At 39.4% G+C, this 22,648-nt stretch overlaps 1 protein-coding gene across 11 annotated transcripts in view; it reads left to right on the forward strand.

Moving 5' to 3' along the window:
- The window catches only part of ADGRE5 (adhesion G protein-coupled receptor E5), a 432,832-nt gene that overhangs the window by 251,612 nt on the left and 158,572 nt on the right, over positions 1–22,648 (forward strand). For 10 of the 11 annotated variants that reach the window (XM_073622463.1, XM_073622473.1, XM_073622462.1 and 7 more), the window contains one exon: positions 13,175–13,234. In XM_073622463.1, coding sequence (XP_073478564.1) covers positions 13,175–13,234 — 60 coding nt within the window. Of the gene's footprint in view, positions 1–13,174; positions 13,235–19,633; positions 19,790–22,648 lie in introns of those variants that run through there. The other variant, XM_073622472.1, reaches the window with a different exon arrangement.

The following is a 22,648-nucleotide window of genomic DNA, read 5'->3' on the forward strand; positions in this document are numbered from 1 at the left end:
GATCCACTTTTCCAGAAAACCAACTCTAGTCTACCACTCTCCCTCTGACCTACCTGTATAGATATATGTCTCAGTTTTTTTCATCATTTTTTATTTTTTACATTGTATGAATGTTTCTCGGACCATTCACAACCTTACCTACGCCTTCCTTTTCCCTTCCATCCTTCTTACCCTACTTATAATTTCCTGTACAGTGTCATTTTGTGAGCTGTATATACAGCATATATATCGTTATAGTATATATATAGTATATCGCAGTGATGGCGAACCTTGGCACCCCAGATGTTTTGGAACTACACTTCCCATGATGCTCAACTACAATGCAGAGTGCATGAGCATCATGGGAAATTAAGTTCCAAAACATCTGGGGTGCCAAGGTTCGCCATCAATGGTATATAGAATAGTGTATATAGTTTCTATATGATCTCTCTATGATTATATCTCCCAATTAGCGCCTTGTTTTGTTGGAGACTATTAACAATTTTATTGTTGGCTAGGATAACTCAGCAGTTGTGCATCTCACAACCTTCTCAATTAGACATTGTTCCAACATATCTTTATTGTATGTATGCCCAACACAATGATTCTGCCTAATTGACAACTGTTGAGATTATTAGCAACACAGTTTGTACATTGTTCCCAAGGGATCAATTCATATTCACAACAATTGTTTAGCACTTCAGAAGAGAAATCAAAGCATGACTATGTATACCAGTGTACCAAGCAAATGTGGCTGGCCCCATGTGCATACACAATTACAAATTATACTTAGAAACATGAAAAAATATATATAAAAAGATGAAACGCTACCTTGTATCACACACATATATATTGATTACCTAGCAATATGAACTAAAGGTGCACAACAGTGACCCCTAGTGGGATTGGTAAATACGACACTAATAACTTTACAAAGCAAAGGGGCTTATTTACGAAAGGCAAATCCACTTGCAAGTGCACTTGGAAGTGCAGTTGCTCTAAATCTAATGGGTAGATCTGAAATGAGATCTGCTGATTTTATCATCCAATCATGTGCAAGCTAAAATGCTGTTTTTTTATTTTCCTTGCATGTTTCCCTCGGATCTACAGCGTCTTTACTTCCATGGTCACTTTCAAGTGCACTTGCAGTGCAAAGTGGATTTGCCTTTAGTAAATAAGCCCCAAAGTGCACAACAGTGGCTCCTAATAGGAGTAATAAATATAACGCTTACATCTTCAAATAATGACCTGGTGTAATCCGCAAGTTATCCAACCCTGAGGGGCGGGGCTTGTGACGTTATTGCATTGTCCTACCCTGTTTCCCCAAAAATAAGACCTAGCGTGATTGTCGGTGATGACTGCAATATAAGCCCTACCCCCCAAATAAGCCCTACCCTGTTTCCCTGAAAAAAAGACCTACAAGGACTTTAACTAGGGCTTATTTGGGGGGTAGGGCTTATATTGCAGCCATCACCGACAATCACGCTAGGTCTTATTTCCAGGGAAACAGGGTAGGAAGCATACGATCACCCAGGAGGGCAGCAGGGCTGAGGACTTGCGGATGATTCTGTGACCCCAGGGACTGATCTGTATATGCCTAAGTTCATCACCTGTATGCACCAGGGCTAGTGCATTTTAAATGTGAGTAGGAACGGTTGTATTTTTTCATTAAACTATGTTTACAGTTCTACACTATGTTACATAGTTACATAGTAGGTGGGGTTGAAAAAAGACACAAGTCCATCAAGTCCAACCTATGTGTGTGATTATGTGTCAGTATTACATTACATATCCCTGTATGTTGTGGTCATTCAGGTGCTTTTCTAATAGTTTCTTGAAGCTATCAATGCTCCCCGCTGAGACCACCGCCTGTGGAAGGGAATTCCACATCCTTGCCGCTCTTACAGTAAAGAACCCTCTACGTAGTTTAAGGTTAAACCTCTTTCTTCTAATTTTAATGAGTGGCCACGAGTCTTGTTAAACTCTCTTCTGTGAAAAAGTTTTATTCCTATTGTGGGGTCACCAGTCCGGTATTTTTAAATTGAGAAATGTTAGTTTCTTCTTTACCCATATGTTGCCATCACCTATGAGAGACCACACTTGCAGGAGCCCATTGATGGGAGCTTAAAAAGGCATCTCAGATTGTGACCCCAAGAGGGGAAGGTGCTACTAGACCTAATTGGGGGCCACTCTGGGAGGTGAGCGCATAGTGTGACTGGTGGAGGGTCCACTTGGTGTTTTGTCACTTACTTGCCATCTATTCATGGTTGGATACCTTGCGGATTGCACCAGGTCATAAGAAGACTGCACTTATCATATGGACTGTGTTTTGTTTATTTGAAGATTTAAGTGTTATATTTATTACTCCTATTAGGGGCCAATGTTGTGTACTTTGTTTTGTAAAGTTATTAGTGTCATATTTACCACTCCCATTAGGGGTCACTGTTCTGCACTTATTGTTCATATTGATAGGGAATCAATATACCGGTACATGTGTTATACAAGGTAGCGCTTCATCTTTTTATATATGTTTTTCCACTTTCCTTGCTAATAACAGTTGGTGTCTAGCAGCAACCTTAATTATTTACACAGTTATTCATTATTAGTAGCGCAGAAGTACTTTTTATTTATTTACTTAGAAACATTGCTTTTAACACATTAATACAGGCTGATATGATATTACAGTAACATATTGATAAGATGGTATTTAGTACATTAAGCTGATTAAGTTTGAAGCTGAATTCCAGGTACTGTTTCCCCGAAAATAAGACCTAGTGTGATTGTCGGTGATGGCTGCAATATAAGCCCTACCCCCGAAATAAGCCCTACCCTGTTTCCCTGAAAATAAGCCCTACCCTGAAAATAAGACCTACAAGGACTTTAACTAGGGCTTATTTGGGGGTAGGGCTTATATTGCAGCCATCACCGACAATCATGCTATGTCTTATTTTCGGGGAAACAGGGTAGTTACATTGGTCCAGCTTGAACCAATGTAAGTATGAATTTGTCATACCTGTGGGATTCCTCTGGAAGCTGGAAATCACTTTAATAGCCACTGCTACTCCAGTGATTGCTGCTAGCTTCCGGGCCCAATGCCGAGCGGTTGCACTGGTGCTTACTGAACACAGGAGGTCCCTCGCTTCACACAGGCACCATTCAGACAACACTTTCCATTTTCTCAATGAATGCAAAGTGTTCTCTAATTGTACGAGGTGAAGATTGTGACGTCACCGCTTCACCTTTTCATCTTGTCCAATCAGAGAACACTTTGCATTCATTGAGAAAAAGGGTTCCCTGAATGGTGCCCATGTCAAGTGAGGGACCTCTTGTGTTCGCAATGCATCTGGGCAGCCACTCGGCACAGGACCCGGAAGCTAGTGGAGATCACTGTAGTTGTGGTGCCTATTACAGTGATTTCCAGCTTTCACGGGGATCCCACATGTATGGCACTTATGTTGGTCCAAGCTGGACCAATGTAACTATGTAAAAATTGTCATACCTGGAATTCTTCTTTAAAGTGTGTGTAAACCCTATCAATATTTTCTTATATTTTCTCCCTCTTGGTCTGTTAAACATACCAATGAAAGTGTTTTGTAAAAGCTTGTAAAAGTTCTCTAAGTGCAAAACATACTGTTGATGCTACCAGAAATCTAGTGAGTTTTTAACTTACTGTACTGAGCCAACATCACAGAGGCTTCAGTGAGGTTACCTCTCTGGACTATAGAACACCTTCCCACCTATGTTATAGAAATGAGGAGAGGGTGACATTTTCTGTAGTCCAAATTAGGAATGATTAGCCTAGGGTGACAACAATTCTCCACCATAAATATGGTACAGTGAGTGACATCAAAAAGCATGTCACTAGTCCAACGGCAAAGATAAATGGCTTTGTTGGACTGGTTATACAGTGGGAAGGATGCCCTGTTGGAGCAATAAATAAAGTTAGCCTTGCTGCTTATTTCTTACCCCTAGACAAAATGAGAAATAATGTGAATTTTTAGAGCTGACTATAGTTCAGCTTTAAAGTTTACCTAAAGTTCACTAAAAGAATGATATATTCCATTTAATCAATGGCATCCCTAGGGGGGGCCAGAGGCCCCAACATTATGCTGTGCCCACCATGTCCCCCCCCCCCCCCCCCCCCCCCCCACTAAAAAAATTTTTTTTTTACAAAAAATCAATGTCCAAGAGGGAGAGAGTCCTCAGTCAGCTCCTGCGGGTGATTCCTCCCCCTCCCTCTGCTTGCTGACACTGCATAATGCGAGCGCTCACACAACCACGGCCGCCCGATCTGCTCCTTCCCCTGCATCCTCATTGGCAGGGAGAAGAGCGAGTTGCAGGAAGGACTCCACCAGGACTCTCAGTTACTGAAAAAACAGACTGATTTCTCCCATCCTTAGGACAAGAGAACCAGCCTGTAAATTCCAAGAGATGCCAGACCAGAGCAGTCAATAGCAGGGGCAGGACAGCAAGAGGAGGCTGGAGAACCCCACAGTGGCAGAACACCAGGGCCCGGAGGCAAGACAACCTTTGCAACCCTGATAGTTCTCCCACTACTTTGGACCCTTATATTTTCTTGGTATGCTGGTGACATCTTGTTTTCTGCCACCCTGGGGGACCCCAATACCGTAGGAAGGGAGCTCACTGCAGAACATGTGAAAGGGCCGTTGTGGGGTCGTAGTAAAGGGCCCCAGTATATATTTATATATCTATATATATCTATATATCTCTATATATAGATATATAGACAGCATGGGCTGTCATATAACCCTGACTAAATTTAAAGATGAACATTTTGATGATTAGATAAGTGACTGGAGCTACTGCTCGGTGTCATCTCTAGTTTTGGTTTGGCTTCAAGGCTACAACTTATTTCTGTCTTGCATGTTTGGAAAGGAAATGTTGTTAAGATCTAGATCAAGTCCATAGATTGATGAGCTTGCCCCACGAGTTTCCTGTTGCCTGAGATCTTTCTGCTTAAAAAAGATCTGAGTTTATGATTTTAGAATATCATTTAAATAAGTGGTTACAATGGAGTGTATACCCATTACAAGTCACTTTATAAGAAAGTGCTATGGACAGTGTTCACAAATATGTCCACTAAAATTTCCACACCTATATGTATGCTGCCATGGCAAAAATATGGCACCATAATGCATACCTCCCAACATTTTGAGATGGGAATGAGGGACACCTACTAACAAACGTATGTAGGCATAGGACACGCCCCCTGTCACACCCCCTTAAAGGAGAATTAACCAAAAAAAGGTTAATTAAATCCACAAGGACTTTTTTTACCACTACTATTCTTTTATATATTTTAAATGTACAAATGCAGCAATTTAGAATTTGGATGAACGGTTTAGCACTGGGAAACACTTTTTGAAAGCTAAAAAGTGCATCTTACATACAACTATATGGATCAGATCAAAATGAGAGACAAATGAGGAGGAAAGAGGGACAGAGGGACATTGCTCGAAATCAGGGACAGTCCCTTGAAATCAGAGACAGTTGGGAGCTATGATAATGCCAGACATTAATCCTCTATAGCAGGGATTTACACTTAGTGGACCTCTAGCTGTTGCAGAACTACAAGTCCCACAAGGCATAGCAAGACTCTGACAGCCACAAGCATAACACCCAGAGGCAGAGGCATGATGGGACTTGTAGTTTTACAACAGCTGGTGGCCCACTAATTGCGTATCCCTGCTCTATAGGATTGTTAGACAGGGTGTTAGAGCTGTGTGTGTGCAAACAACATCGCTCCTCTTTTTTCCACCTATAAGTTCAGTTCCGCTAAATTCTTTTCAGTTTATTTTTCATTTATTTATAAATGTTGCTAAAATGTTTTTTTTCCATTCAACTACTTACCTTCTATGAAATGTTTCTTCATTAGAAAGAAAAGCAGTGGCAGTGAAACCTGTGTGTGAATATCACTATCATGTGCAAAGCCTCTCTAGTTAGCATGTTCTATGTTGTGTTAAAAATACAGTAGATGTAAAACATCCATTTTGAAAATAAATAATCTGCCCCCAAAATGTCACGGTTTGGGATTAAGACGTTAAACCTAATTCATTTGGTCACAGGCCAGAATATCTTTAGGAAGCATGAGACTGTACTCTTTCAAAAATTAGACGATGATATCCCTGAAACGAGGAAAAAGATTACTTTCCTATATTATACTAGCAGCCAGAATAGCCATTGCCCTGTGTTAGAACCAACCGATAGTCAAACTTGACTCACACAAAAATTAAATTGGATCATGATTAAATCATGATCAATGATAAGTTAACTTGCACTCTCCATATTAATCAAACTTGGCAGCCTTGGATACAATATCTCTCAGTAAAAGACTTGGAGGGGGGGGGGGGTGCAGCGATACATCAACGTTCTTGGTCTTCTTCCTTCCTACGTTTTCTTCTTTCTTTCTCTCTCTTTCCTTTTTTTACAATATGCTCAGGTTTGGAGCTGATTTTCTTTGGTTTACTACCTTTTGTAATGGTTCACTGCACAAGGTTGTTGACCATTACATTATGTACTGTATCAAATGAATACTTTGTTAACCACCACAACTAGCATCAGGTTGCTCTTCAGCTGCACTATGGGTATTGTCTTGTCACTAACTTTGTATTTGAAAGCTTTCTTTTTCTGAGATACAGTAATACCTTGGATTGCAAGCATAATTTGTTCCAGAAACATGCTTGTAATCCAAAGCACTTGTATATCAAAGCAAATTTCCCCATAAGAAATAATGGAAACTCAAATGATTTGTTCCACAACCATTTATTCATAAGTCCATCAGTTTATAGTCCATATAAAAAGATTATAGAGGTTGTGTAACCCTAAAATGTCCATCCACAAATGGCAGCCTCCACAAGGGGATTAGAAGCAAAATCTAGCAGGAGCTACAGAGTATAAAAGACAAGAGAGGCGCCTCTAAGTGTAGCAATACGATTACATTTAATGAAGATACAACATTTAGCAACTCACATGGTTGATGATTAAAAGAGGCACATATAAGTATGCGGGCATTCGGGGTAAAGCTGTCTGCAATCGTGACCGGGAAGACTACCCTGCAGTAGAGCGATCTGAAAGTGAGGCTTGAACCGCTCGTGGAGCGCAACGTGGAAGGGACGACGTCAGTGGCGGTGAGGAGGATGGACATCTTTACCCCAGATGCCTGCATACTTAGATGTGTCTATTTTAATCATCAACAATGTGAGTTTCTAAAACCTTGATTAAATGTAACCATATTGATACACTTAGAGGCGCCTCTCTTCTCTTTTATACTCAGACATGACGCTACTTGTATATCAAGACATTGCTTGTATATCAAGTCAAAATTTATCAAAAAATGTTGCTTGTCTTACAAAATGCTCTCAAACCAAGTTACTCCCAAACCAAGGTTTTACTGTACTGTATATATGGTCACATACTTTATGGATATACTGTTCGTAAATGTTTTAATTACTACCTGAAAACTTTTGCATATTATGTTTGGGGAGATCTGGAGTTATATTATGTTTATATAACTTCTATTTGTGAAAAATGTATAAAAATATTGAAATCTAAAAAAAAAAAATAAATAATAATAATCTAACAGGAAATGTATAGTGGGTTTATACATAATTCTTTTTTATGGTCAGTGTTAAAAAAATGAAATAAATATGATTATATAAATATATGGTCCAGTGAAAGAGCACTCAAGGTCCTTGTGTTGAAGCAATATAAGCAGATCTATTTGTTGAGAACAAGCAATGTGTTGTAAAAAAGAAAAAGTCTACCAATAAATCTTCAACACAAGACCCACTAGTGCCTCTGGACCATTTGTATCTACTTGTCTTGAGTATCCTTGGGCAGTCTTTGCCCCCAAGGCACTTGCCACTTTGTGGTAAAATGCTTCTTGTTTACAAGGTTCAATAACTCAAGTGATTCAGAGTGGGTAATGCCTCTTTTTTTTTTAACGGTTTTACCCAATGCTCTGTGAAACCCATAAAAAAAACCTTTAGACTAAGTAAGTATCTAATCAAGCGCCAGGATTGGTTACAGAGAAGTGCCAAACAGACTGATGGAATGCAAAAATAAAAATCCCACACTCTGAACATTCGCAATAGCAGAAAAGATTTTGAAAAGTTTAAAATTGAGCCCAGGTTCATCTTAGGATGGAAAAATGTGGAAAGATTTTTTTTTTTCTGCATACAGTTGGAAAAAGTCAGTGCTATAGTTCAACTTGAAATCAAGACCGTAAATGTACTTCCTATGTTGCCAAATGGGTAATGTAAACAAGTTACAGTACTTCAATCCATAAAATCATTTGGTGAAGTATAAAGGTGTACAAGGAACAAATCTCCTTCTGTTGGAGGGCCTGGGACTGATGCTGAAAAGTCAAGAAAACACAATGTTTCCATATAAGGGGAAACCGCTTTTGAAGCAAATAAACATATTTGGGTATTTATAATATAATATGGGTCCATACTAATCAGCACTGAGACCTATACAAATCTAGCATGTACAGTGGATATAAAAAGTCTAAACACCCATATTAAAATCTTTTAGGTGGAGGGAAGTAAAAATAAAAAAATAAAATAATATGGTTGCATAAGTGTGCACATTTTTGAACTAATACTTTGTCAAAGCACCTTTTGATTTTATTACAGAACTCAGTTATTTTGAGTCTATCAGTATGGCACATCTTGACTTGGCAATATCTGCCCGCTCTTCTTTGCAAAACCACTCCAAATTTGTCAGATTGCGAGGACATATCCTGTGCACAGCCCTCTTCAGATCACTCCACAGATTTTGAATTAGATTCAGGTCTGGGCTCTGGCTGGGCCATTCCAAAACTTTAATCTTCTTCTGGTGAAGCCATTCCTTTGTTGATTTGGATGTATGTTTTGGGTCGTTGTCACGCTGAAACATGAAGTTCCTCTTCATGTTCATCTTTCTAGCAAAAGCCTGAAGGTTTTGTGCCAATATTGACTGGTATTTGGAACTGTTTATAATTCTCTCTACCTTGACTAAGGCCCCTGTTCCAGCTGAAGAAAAACAGCCCCAAAGCATGATGCTGCCACCACCATGCTTTACTATGGGTATGGTGTTCTTTTGGTGATGTGCAGTGTTTTTTTTTGTACCAAACATATCTTTTGGAATCTCTTTTTGTCCAAAAAGTTCAACCTTGATTTCATCAGACCAGAACACATTTTCCCACATGCTTTTTGGGAGACTTCAGATGTGTTTTTGCAAAATTTAGCCGGGCTTGGATGTTTTTCTTCATAAGAAAAGGCTTCCGTCTTGCCATTCTAACCCCAGACATATGAAGAATACGGGAGATTGTTGTCACATGTATCACACAGCCAGTACTTGCCAGATATCCCTGCAGCTCCTTTAATGTTGCTGTAGGCCTCTTGGCGGCTTACCTGACCAGTTTTCTTCTCATCTTTTTATCCATTTTGGAGAGACGTCCAGTTCTTGGTAATGTCACTGTTGTGCCATATTTTCTCCAATAGATGATGACTGTATTCACTGTGTTCCATGGTATATCTAATGCCTTGGAAATTCTTTTGTACCCTTCCCTTGACTGATACCTTTTAACAATGAGATCCCTCTGATACTATGGAAGTTCTCTGCGGACCATAGCTTTTGCTGTAGGATGCGACTAAGAAAATGTCAGGAAAGACCTACTAGAACAGCTTAACTTTATTTGGGGTTAATCAGAGGCACTTTAAATGATGGTAGGTGTGTACTTACTTCTATTTAACATGAGTTTGAATGTGATTAACTCTGAACACATCTACAGCCCCAGTTATAAGAGGGTGTGCACACTTATGCAACCACATTATTTTATTTTTATATTTTTACTCCCCCCCCCCCAAAAAAAAAGATTTCAGTTTGTTTTTCAACTGGGTTGTACAGATTATAGGTCACATTAAAGGTGGAAAAAGTTCTAAAATTATTTATCTTTGTTTCATTTTTTTTACATCACAGAAACCTGACATTTTAAGGTGTCTGTAGACTTTTTATATCCACTGTAGGTAAACATAAAAAATAACAGATCGAATATTGTGTATATGTGGCCAGCAAGCACATCCTACACATATCTACAGTATGTATGGCCTCAATTTTACAGTAGATGTCCTTTCTTATAGCTGTGAAGGTTATTTCTGATAACACTATTTACAGAGAATGCATGTTTAATATTTATTCATCTAGATGTTCATTTGTCTTGAACCATGTATAGGAAAAACAAAGGTAGAGCCGGATATCATAACACTATAGTATGGCATCTCCTTTCCTGTTTTGCAGGGGATCATTAGTGCACATATTGTATGATGCTTCCCTGTAGAGAATGGAGGGATTTCATAGGAAAAGGCTATTTAAAGTCTGGGACAGCAGCCAGAAATGAAAGATTCAAGTTTTATTGTCAAAACATGTTATGGAATTCAAATCGTTAAAGCTGAACTCCAGACAGATATTAAAAGAAAAAATGCAATGTGAATAATGTTCATAAAAAAAAAAAAAAAAAAGCTTTATACAACGTATTTTTAAATGGAGCTAATATACATATCTGATGCTATTTTGATAACAGCCTCTTGTAATCCTCTGTTCAGAAACATTCAGATTGGGAGAGGAAGGGCAGCAATGGCGAGGATACTGCGGACAAGGAATAGAATGACATAAAGAAAGGGATGACCTAAGTCATTTTCATTAAAATGATCCATTAAATGATCCCTCCCCAACATCCTCACCCCAATTGATATACTGTACTTACCTGTTGTTGCAGCTCTGAGATCTTCCCTGTGCTGCCTGCTGGGAATTCTGCTGAGCCCATCTATTATGCGTCCCAGTGGCCTCTCTATTGGAGTAAATAGAACAAGGAGACTACCGAGGGCTGTAGAGTTTCTACAGTACAGTTATCCCTAAATCCTGGCACTATCACTATTTCCTTCTTTGGATGTTCTGTTCATTCTGTTGTTGGCGGAGAGGGCAGGGGTGGATGAATGTAACAATTTTCTCTCCTCATCACAGAACACCTTGTAATCAGCAAAGAATAGGCAAGACGTTTTATGAATGGAGGAGGTAGAGTGCAAGCGGCCCACGTTACCTTCACTTTATGCACAGAATGAGAACCAGGGGTATTAGTTCCTGCACCGGAAGTTGGGCACTTACTGTACTATTTGGATTGAATGAAACAAACAGCTTTACATAAAGCTTTACATAAAGCAGCAGTCAGCTACCAATGGGACATGCCTCATTAGAGGGGATTTATTGGTACTTAGCAAATAGTCAAAAATAATTTTCTCCCAGAGTTCATTTTAATGAACTTAATGGTTCATGCATATTTTTTCCGCTTTTGGTAAGGCAAAAACGGAAGAAAAACCTATCAGTGTGAAATCAACCTAAAGTTCTTGTAATTAGCCAAGAAATATCATTGACACAAGAACACCCAAAATAAAATGAGTTCATATATTTTCGATCATTTACTGTTTGCTTATTGTTCAAAAAAAAATCTAAGGGGGAAAATGCTCTTGCAGCCGGTGACCTTTTCATCACAATGCTTTCCACTTTCTGCAGTCAGTGAAGCAGACATGCACATCAACATGAATATGCTGGTGGGCTTATCTTGATAGACATTAACCACTTTAGCCCCGGAAGATTTTCCCCCTTAATGACCAGGCCATTTTTTGCGATACGGCACTGCGTCGGTTTAACTGACAATTGCGCGGTCGTGCAACGCTGTACCCAAACAAGATTGACGTCCTTTTTTTCCCACAAATAGAGCTTTCTTTTGGTGGCATTTATCACCTCTGCGGTTTTTATTTTTGCGCTATAAACAAAAAAAGAGCGACAATTTTTTTTTAAAAAGCAATATTTTTTACTTTTTGCTATAATAAATATCCCCAAAAAATATATAAAAAAACTAATTTCTTTCTCAGTTTAGGCCGATATGTCTTTTTCAATTTTTTTTTGGTAAAAAAATAGATGTCCTTTAACCTCCCTGACGGTATTCCCGAGTGTGGCTCGGGGTTAAATTTCAGCACCATTAGCGGTAACCCTGAGCCACACTCGGGATTACATTGCAGGATCCTGGTGCAGTGTTACTTACCTTGTCTCCAGGATCCTGCGATGTCCCCTGTGGTGTCCGTGGGCTCTGTCCTCCTCTGAAGCCTCTCTGTGCCAGGCTCCGTTCCCTGCAAGCGTCACGACAAACAGGGGCGGAGCCTGGCGGCAAATTCAAAAAAATGTAAAAATCATAACACATACAGTACTGTAATCTTGCAGATTACAGTACTGTATGAAATCATTTCACTTCCCCTTTGTCCCCAATACTTTGGCCCATGCCCTGCATGCAGTTTTATATTATATATACTGTTCTTTCTGCCTGGAAACTTGAGATTGTCCATAGCAACCAAAAAGTGTCCCTTTACGTCAAAAGTGGCTTTAGACCAACTAGAAAACAGCTATAGCAAATTAGAGCACTTGCAGAATTGAGCGATAGTGAATCATGGGGAAATGTATTTTATTATTATTATATTATTATTTTTTTTAATTATTTATATTTATTTATTATATTATAATTTATGATTTTGTGTTTCAAACTTCATCATACCCGGGATATCTACTAGACTCTTGGTGGACAGATCTAATTGTGTTATTGCTAAGAATTACAGACCTACAATATAAAAGGCCAAATTTCTATGCAAAATAATTGTACCGCTTTGAGACGCAAAAATCTGAAATAATCATACCGCCAGGGAGGTTGAAGTGGACCTATACCTCTGCACCCCCAAACACAAAATGCCCTGCTGCATGGAGCTCTGCATGCTGATATGGTAACATTCCCAAGTCCTATGTTTATTGAAAGATGTATTTCCTACTAGTGGTATAGCCCCGGACTCACGGATGCACCCTGGGAAGGCTACGTCACCTGTGCCTTTCAGGGAGGTCTCTGGAGTAAACTGTGAGATCTCACAAGATTCCACAAAATCTACTTTAAATGTATTTATAAAGCTATTATTATCCAGACTCACAGACTATGATATCCCATGGTTTCTATTATATAATTTCCAAATTAGTTACAATCAACAAAAAAGTTTGGTAGGTTCTCTTTAGCCCATGTATTTCATATACATATTTTCTTGTCTACCTTGTAATATATTATAAGATTAATAATCCCTTTTTTTTTTCTTTTTTACAGAGCAAAACCCTGCAACAAGTGCATCAAACTCAAGCCTTTCATGTCGCAAACCTGTAATAAGTAAGTAAATGCCTAAGCACAATTTTTCAACTTTTTTAAAAAAATCCTGCCCAAAATATACTGGTCATGACTTTTGACCCTGACCTTGACCTTTGACCCTTACTTGACCAAACAATAATCCTGGCACTGACCTAGATCAAGCATATTTTCTTCATTTTTTATTATTATTATTTTATTTTTTAAACACTTTTATTTTCTCTCCATTCACAGAGAGAGAAATACAGGGGCGGGCTTCACAGTGACTGATCACTGTGATAACCAATCAGAGGCTATCTCAGCGATCATCTGAGCCGGAACCAGGATTTCCGGGTCCCGTATGTTAGTATGGGATCCGGTACTCTCGATGAGGCTCTCGATGAGACCCAGGTCTCTGTGCTTGGAGTGCGCAGTCCCAGCACAAAGACAGATATGTAGATATTGTATGCAGCCCCCTGGAAAAGAAGCCAGTCCAGTGAGGCTGCATATCTGTGTACTGTTGGCATCAAGGGGTTAAATTAAGGAGTCCAAAATGTAAGAATATAGAACAAGTGATCTGCAGGACCAATAGATTGATGTATTTTGCTAACTTTTTTGTTTTTTACTGTGCATTTACATAGCATTTTTGGGCTGAAGTTTACTTTCTACTTTTATATATTCAATATTGCCAATATGAAAACTTAGGCTACATTCACACCTGAGTGTAGCGTCTTTGAGCATTTTTCCAGCATTTTTGTGCATTTTTTCTTTTTTTTTTTTTTTTTTTGGTGCATTTATGTGCCTGACTTTTTATACAGCGTTTTTGAGCTTTGGTGTTTTTTTATTAGCCAATAGAGAAAACTATCATCTACCACATCATTTGTTGCTAGGTATGGTAGCTTTTTTAGCTTTTCCATTAGATTTTATTTCTTTTTTGTTATTATTATTATTATTCATTTATTAGCATTTTTCTTTAGCGTAAGGGGTTAGAGTTAAGGTTAGGTTAAGGTTTAGTAGTTGGGATTAGGATTAGGGGTTAGGGTTATTCATTTATTTTTGTTAGGGTTAGGGTGTTAATACTACTACTACTACTGCTACTACTACTACTACTAATAATAATAATAAATGTAAAATAAATACACAACTAAACAAAGTAATCTATTTTTTTTGTTCAGGTTTGGGTGTTTATTATTATTATTATTTATTATTATTATCATTTATAATAATTAATTGAATTTTTTTAAGGTTAGGGGTTATTTATTATTTCTTTATGTATTATTACATATTATTAATTTCTTTTATTTATTTATGATGCTTTTTAGTTCTTTGTGTATTTTTTTTGTTCATTTATTTATTCATATATTATTACTATTTTATTTTTTAAATGTTTTCATTTAAGCAGAAAATCGCGCAAAAACAGGCAACAAAATGCGCAAATGCATACAAAAACACGCAACTCGCGCGTTTCCATTTATTTCTATGGGAGTAAAAACATGCCAAAAGGCTCAAATCTGCCCAATTCAAGCTACAGAACAAAGCTACAGAACTTTTTGGAGCTTCAGGCAACTTGGAGTGGAGATGTGAATCATCTCCATAGTGAGTACTTAATTTTTTTTCTCCTCCAGCGTTTTGGACTTTCAAGCTACAAAACGTGGAGGTGTGAATGGGGCCTTAGAGTTGGTCTTTACACCCAGGTTTTTTCTATTTCAATAACTTTTATTGATTTCAATAAGGTTTTACAGGGATATGGTATAAAATGTATATCCTAGCAGACTAAAAACTCTTCCACCTTCTGTATCCCCCTCTATACCCTTAAAGTTTGTAAGATTCATCTTTCTGTATCCTTCCTAACCCCTAATAAATTGTTAATGGCTCTATTTTCTGTATCCTCCCTTATGCCCTTAGGCTGCTTTCACACTGAAATAATGCGCTAAAAATGCATATGCGTTTCCGGTGCCTTTTGCAACTGTGAAAGGACATGTGACTCCAAATATGCAACTGCAAATGCGTTTTTATGTATTTTTGCCATGTTTTTGATGCATTTTCCATTCATTTGAAGAGCAGGTGCATTTTTGATGCGTTTTTTTTTTTGTTTATTCAGGGTTTAACTTGGATAGGGAATAGTGATGCCCAGAACAGAAGAACTTAAACAAACTTTGAGGTCTCTGGCTGCTAGTAACTGACCTAAATAATGCTATCTACCTGTAGGAATGATGGTGCAGCTACAGTAACAGGAAAAAGGTTCCAAACTTAAGATGCAGGTGCTTTGCCTTGCAGGAAATGCCAAAGAACCTGGCTGCTGCTGTCCCAAGCTAGAGACATGGGGGTGCTTCTGGCTGTTTTGCACTGGCTCTAAGCTGTCCCCTGATCCTGGACATGTAAAGTGTTGCAGCCTTACTGTCCTCTCTATAAAGGCTTGGGGTAAGTGAAGTGGAAGTTACTCACTTAGTCCGTTTAGTGGTTCCTCAGGTCCAAGAGGCTGTTACATAGGCACGCTGCTATACAGGGCTTGGTCCTGGTTCAGGAAGGCTTCAGCTTAGCTGAAAAGGGTATGAGGCTTCAAGCGGATCCTACTCTCTTCCTCTTGCTTTCTCCCTCCTGGCAAGAGGGAGGCAGAGCCCCCCAGCACAGGGGCCCCCTCCAGGTGACCTTACCCTGGTCTCTGCCCCCTGACTGCCAGGCTCCCAACTATTTATGGGTTGTCCCCCCACCTACTGGGCCTTGCCTCCCCATGGATTGGAGGGAACTCCATAAATATTCAGACTACAGTGTCTGCTCCTTCACGCACTAGAATCTAGAACAATACGCAGAGTTCTAGAAAACAGAGGGAGGTAGCAGACCCACAGTCCTTGGAGCACTGCACAATCAAAAACAACAATTAGCCCCTGTTCCTCTGCCTACAGAGGAGCCAACTAAATTGACCTACACTTAGCAACTCTGAGGGTGCTACATAGGATTTAATGGTCATGCATATTTTTTCCGCTTTTGGTAAGGCAAAAACGGAAGAAAAACCTATCAGTGTGAAATCAACCTGAAGTTCTTGTAATTAGCCAAGGAATATCATTGACACAAGGACACCCAAAATAAAATGAGTTCATATATTTTCGATCATTTACTGTTTGCTTATTGTTCAAAAAAAAATCTAAGGGGGAAAATGCTCTTGCAGCCGGTGACCTTTTCATCACAATGCTTTCCACTTTCTGCAGTCAGTGAAGCAGACATGCACATCAACATGAGTATGCTGGTGGGCTTATCTTGATAGACATTAACCACTTTAGCCCCGGAAGATTTTCCCCCTTAATGACCAGGCCATTTTTTGCGATACGGCACTGCGTTGCTTTAACTGACAATTGCGCGGTCGTGCGGTGCTGTACCCAAAAAAACTGATGTCCTTTTTTCCCCACAAATAGAGCTTTCTTTTGGTGGTATTTGATCACCTCTGCAGTTTTTTGCGCTATAAACAAAAAAATTGCGACAATTTTGAAAGAAAACACAATATTTTGTACTTTTTGATACAATAAAGATCCAAAAAAAATGTAAAAAGACAAATTTCTTCATCAGTTTAGGCCGATATATATTCTTCTACATATTTTTGGTTTGCGCAAAAGTTATAGCATCTACAAAATAGGGGATAGATTTTTTGGCATTTTTATTATTATTTTTTTTTTTTACTAGTAATGGCGACGATCTGCGATTGTTATCGGGACTGAGAGCAGTGGACAAATCTGAGACTTTTTACATTTTTTTGGGACCATTGACATTTATACAGCGATCAGATCTAAAAATAGCCACTGATTACTGTATAAATGTCACTGGCAGGGAAGGGGTTTACACTAGGGGGCGATCAAGGGGTTAAATGTGTTCTCTGTCAACACTAACACTACTATTACTTCTAAACTTCTCAGTCTAACCTCATCGCTTGACCTGAAGCAATGGATACAGGCTCCTACCCACTCCAACGGCAACACCCTTGACCTTGCCTTCTCCTATCTGTGCACTCCGTGCAACCTTTCCAACAATCCACTCCCACTCTCTGATCACCACCTTATTAGTTTTGCTCTCTCCCTGTCATCCACCTCTTCTCCCTCCAACCGCCTAACAATTACACGTAGAAACCTTCGCCACCTCAACCCTTCTCTTCTCTACTCTGCTACTGATCACCTCTATGACAAAATCTCACCTCTGTCCTGCCCCAACCTAGCTACTTTCATCTACAACAACTCACTGTCTTCCTCCCTAGACAAGCTTGCAACCCCTCACTACACGCAGAATTAGGCCCCAACTGCTACAACCCTGGCAAACAGATGACACCAGAAGTCTCAGAAAACGTAGCTGCGCTCTTGAGCGCCTGTGGCATAAGACTAAGACCCATGAAGACTTCACACAATATAAATCTGCCCTCCTAAAATACTACTCCTGCCTTCACACTGCCAAACAGACCTACTTTATCACACTCATTAACACCTTCTCATCCAGTCCACGTCAACTCTTCTCTACCTTCAACGCTCTACTCTGTCCTCCACTGCCTCCACCCACCAACTCACTCACTGCCCAGGAGATTGCCAATCACTTCAAAACTAAGATTGATACAATTCATGAGGAGATCACCAATGCGCAAAAACCTCCCCCATGCAACACCCCATGTCCACAAACACAGTCATTACTTCCCTCATTCAACCCTGCTACTATATGAAAAGAAAGAAAAAAAGAGCGCACCAGCCTAGTGCATTATCCTTGACAGATTTATTGATTAAAAACAAGATAAAATCTGCTCACAAAGGTCGAAGAAAAAAATCGCATTGTATATGGCACAGAGGCGAATAGTCCAGTGGTAGCAGTTTTCCAGGTCCCAGGAAGGAGGCGTACGGACTACTGCTGGCTAACACGTTTCGAAGGTTACCCTTCTTCATCAGAGCCTTAGTAGTGTTAGTCTCCTGCTGGCTTTTATACATGTGTCCATCCAGACAAGACTGGTCAGATTGGTTCTGAGGCTCCTCCCTTAATTGGTGGGTGGTCCTCTGAGAGGGGTGGGTCTTGGCTTTGTTGTCATTATTATAGGGCCATAGTGTATTTATTTTTAAAAATTATTAAAAAGCTTTTTACATTTAATATGATTTTAGTCTAATTTATAATATTAGTTTTAATTTTAGTTCTAGTTTCTAGTTACTAGTTCTAGCTCTGGTATTTTAATTTTGATTTTTAATTTTTAATTTTTAATTTTTAGTTTAAAATTTTTAATTCATATTTAGATCAGCGGCCATGCATATAATCAGGAGTGCAAGCATCCAACAACAGATAGACTGAAATACTCCTGTCATATATATATATATATATATATATATATATATATATATATATATATATATATATATATGTATACATATATCTGTAGCCAATGGTTCTATCTAATATTCTATAAATAATATATTATATCCTTATCCATTTCCAATATAATTAACCAATTCTCTATAATCTCATCTAACCTAACGTAATCTAATCTTTATTGTTATCCAATATTATATTCAATACATCCTAATGTTTTTATAAACCCATTTTAAAAAAAAAAAAAAAAATTTTTTTTTTTTTTTTTTTTTGCCATTACTATTTCTATTTTTTAAAAAATATAATAGAACTGGTGGTCTGATTATAACCTAAACGATTGCTATTATCATTATCATCAGTATCACTTTAGTTTTACAAATCAATTTGATATAATGATTCTGTTATCCCTTTCGTTGATGTCTACTAAATAACCCCTGGGTATACCCGAAATAATGTACAAAACCACTATATGCATTTTATATATATGTGGGTATAACAAACCCCCTTTTTATATTATACTGGAAAAGTACACATACTTTTGTGTACTTCTATACGGATCTAATTTTAATATTGCCTTTTAAACTTGATTTTTATGCGCATATATGTCTATGTAGATGTATGTGTATTTTTTTATATATATTCTATACATTCTATACATTATATATATTATATATATATTATATTACTACTTTTTATTATTAATTTTAGTGCATCTCTTGCTGGCTTTCAAATACATGAGTTCAGGATACTGTCACCTTCTAGTTACAATTCTAGAACCATTTTTCTAATAGTCCCTGTCTCTCCATCTAGCATATATCTAGATTACTATGTCTAGCATCCTGTCTTTGAGCTTATCTCCTCCTTCCCTGGGTCTTCCCCCCTTATTTCCCCCTTCCCCCTCCCTTCTAGTGGCACTATCAGATCTGTTTTATCACATACATATATACATATATGCTTTTATCTTTCCCTAATCTATAGCTCAGACGGTTCTGTCTAACTTTGGCCTCTATCTTTGCCTACGGCAAAATGGAGGCTATTTCATAATATGTCAATATCGAGAGCCAAAGGGCGCACGGGATATGACGTCACAACCGCACTTCCGCCCTGTGGACCGCAACCCGGAAGTAAAGGAGCGGCGTTCGTTCCATCAGGTTCTACAGGACACAGGAACGTGTCACCGGCCAGGATCTGTCAGCAATGGAAGCCGGTACAGCCACAGTCCCCACAGAGACACCTAGCCCAAGCTAATGAGCTGCCATCAGATATGTATATCATAAGGTATGCCACTCTATTTCTGACTTTAGACCCTTGATTAGTGACTTCTGATGTCTGTAATCTAAAGATGAGAGGGGAGAGGAGCTCCAAGGAACATATTGATATGCCTTAGCCCATCTACATAATAGTATTGACAGGAGTATTTCAGTCTATCTGTTGTTGGATGCTTGCACTCCTGATTATATGCATGGCCGCTGATCTAAATATGAATTAAAAATTTAAAACTAAAAATTAAAAATTAAAAATTAAAAATCAAAATTAAAATACCAGAGCTAGAACTAGTAACTAGAAACTAGAACTAAAATTAAAACTAATATTATAAATTAGACTAAAATCATATTAAATGTAAAAAGCTTTTTAATAATTTTTAAAAATAAATACACTATGGCCCTATAATAATGACAACAAAGCCAAGACCCACCCCTCTCAGAGGACCACCCACCAATTAAGGGAGGAGCCTCAGAACCAATCTGACCAGTCTTGTCTGGATGGACACATGTATAAAAGCCAGCAGGAGACTAACACTACTAAGGCTCTGATGAAGAAGGGTAACCTTCGAAACGCGTTAGCCAGCAGTAGTCCATATGCCTCCTTCCTGGGACCTGGAAAACTGCTACCACTGGACTATTCGCCTCTGTGCCATATACAATGCGATTTTTTTCTTCGACCTTTGTGAGTAGATTTTATCTTGTTTTTAATCAATAAATCTGTCAAGGATAATGCACTAGGCTGGTGCGCTCTTTTTTTCTTTCTTTTCATTTAATACTAGGACAATCCCATCCTTAAGAGCAGCAAGGCTGAAATCCACAGTCCTTCCTGAACCTTTGGGAACTTTTAGCTAATACACCTGTGCGCAAGAGTATTTTTGCATCTTTTCAACCCTGCTACTATTACTGAGGTTGCTAAACTTTTATCTAGCACTCATCTAACCACTTGCCCCCTGGATCCTGTTTCCTCACAAATGCTACGCTCACCCTCTGACTCGATTCTACGCTCTCTAACTCACATTTTCAACCTCTCCCTCTCTTGTGGCATCTTCCCAAACTCTCTAAAACATGCGCTAGTCACCCCCATACTAAAAAAGCCCTCACTGGATCCCACCAATCTCATCAACTTACGTCCCATCTCCTTACTCTCCTTCTCCTCCAAACTTCTTGAAAGACTGGTCTACAACCGACTAAGCGACCATCTGACCATGAATAAACTTCTTGATCCCCTTCAGTCCGGATTTCGCCCTCAACACTCCATGGAAACTGCTCTCCTTAAACTCTCAAATGACCTACTAATGGCTAAAGCCAATGGACACTATTCTGTACTACTTCTCCTGGATCTCTCTGCTGCCTTTAACACAGTGGACCACCCCCTCCTCCTCAAAAAACTCCACTCCTTTGGTCTCCATGACTGTACTCTTCGCTGGTTCTCATCCTACCTATCCCACCGCTCCTTCAGTGTCACTTACAACTCTACTTCCTCCTCTCCTCTTCCTTTTTCCGTTGGGGTCCCCCAAGGTTCTGTTCTTGGACCTCTCCTTTTCTCAATCTACACCACCTCCTTGGGTCAGTTGATTGCCTCCCACGGCTTTAAATATCATCTCTACGCTGATGACACCCAAATCTATCTCTCCACCCCCCAGCTCTCTCCATCTGTCTCCTCACACATTACCAACTTACTAGCAGACATATCAGCCTGAATGTCACATCACTTTCTCAAACTCAACCTATCCAAAACCGAGCTCATGATATTTCCTCCCTCAGGTGCCACTTCCCCTGATTTCCCTGTCAAGATCAATGGCTCAACTATTAACCCATCTCCCCACGCCAAGGTCCTAGGTGTAATCCTTGACTCTGAACTAACCTTTCGACCCCACATTCTATCACTATCCAAAGCTTGCCGCCTCAATCTTCGCAACATCTCCAAGATACTCCCCTTCCTAACCAATGACACCACAAAGCTTCTAATCCACTCCCTGGTCATCTCCCGCCTCGACTACTGCAACTCCCTCCTCATTGGTTTACCTCTAAATAGGCTATTCCCACTTCAATCCGCCATGAACGCTGATGCCAGGCTCATCCACCACACAAACCGCTCAGCATCTGCCACACCCCTCTGCCAATCCTTCCATTGGCTGCCACTCAGTCACCGAATTAAATTCAAGATACTAACTATAACTTACAAAGCCATCCACAACCTGGCCCCCAGCTACATCTCTAACCTAGTCACAAAATACCAACCTAATCGTTCTCTTCGCTCCTCCCAAGACCTCCTGCTCTCAAACTCCCTTGTCACCTCATCCCATGCTCGCCTTCAGGACTTCTCCAGAGCCTCCCCCATCCTCTGGAATGCTCTACCCCAATCCGTCCGATTTTCTCCTACTTTATCCACTTTCAGACGATCCCTGAAAACTCATCTCTTCAGAGAAGCCTATCTGGCCCCCACCTAACAACTGTACATTTATCTTCTCAATCAGCACATCACCCATAGTTATTACCTCTTGTATCTCTTGACCTTCCCTCTTAGATTGTAAGCTCTAAGGAGCAGGGCCCTCTGATTCCTACTGTATCAAAGTGTATTGTATTTGTACTGTCTACCCTCAAGTTGTAAAGCGCTACGTAAACTGTTGGCGCTATATAAATACTGTATAATAATAATAATAATGTGTGTTCTAACTGTGGGGGGAATGTGGCTGACTAAAGGAGGAGACAGATCGTTGTTCTTACTAAGTAGGAGCATACGATCTGTCTCCTCACCCCTGACAGAAAAGGGATTTGTGTGTTTACACACACAGATCCCGGTTCTCACTCTGTAACGATCGATCGCGGGTTCCCGGTGGTCATCGCACCCGCCGGGCATGCACATCGGCTC

The sequence above is a fragment of the Aquarana catesbeiana genome, linkage group LG03 (genome assembly GCF_042186555.1).
Source record: "Aquarana catesbeiana isolate 2022-GZ linkage group LG03, ASM4218655v1, whole genome shotgun sequence".
NCBI lineage: Eukaryota > Metazoa > Chordata > Amphibia > Anura > Ranidae > Aquarana > Aquarana catesbeiana.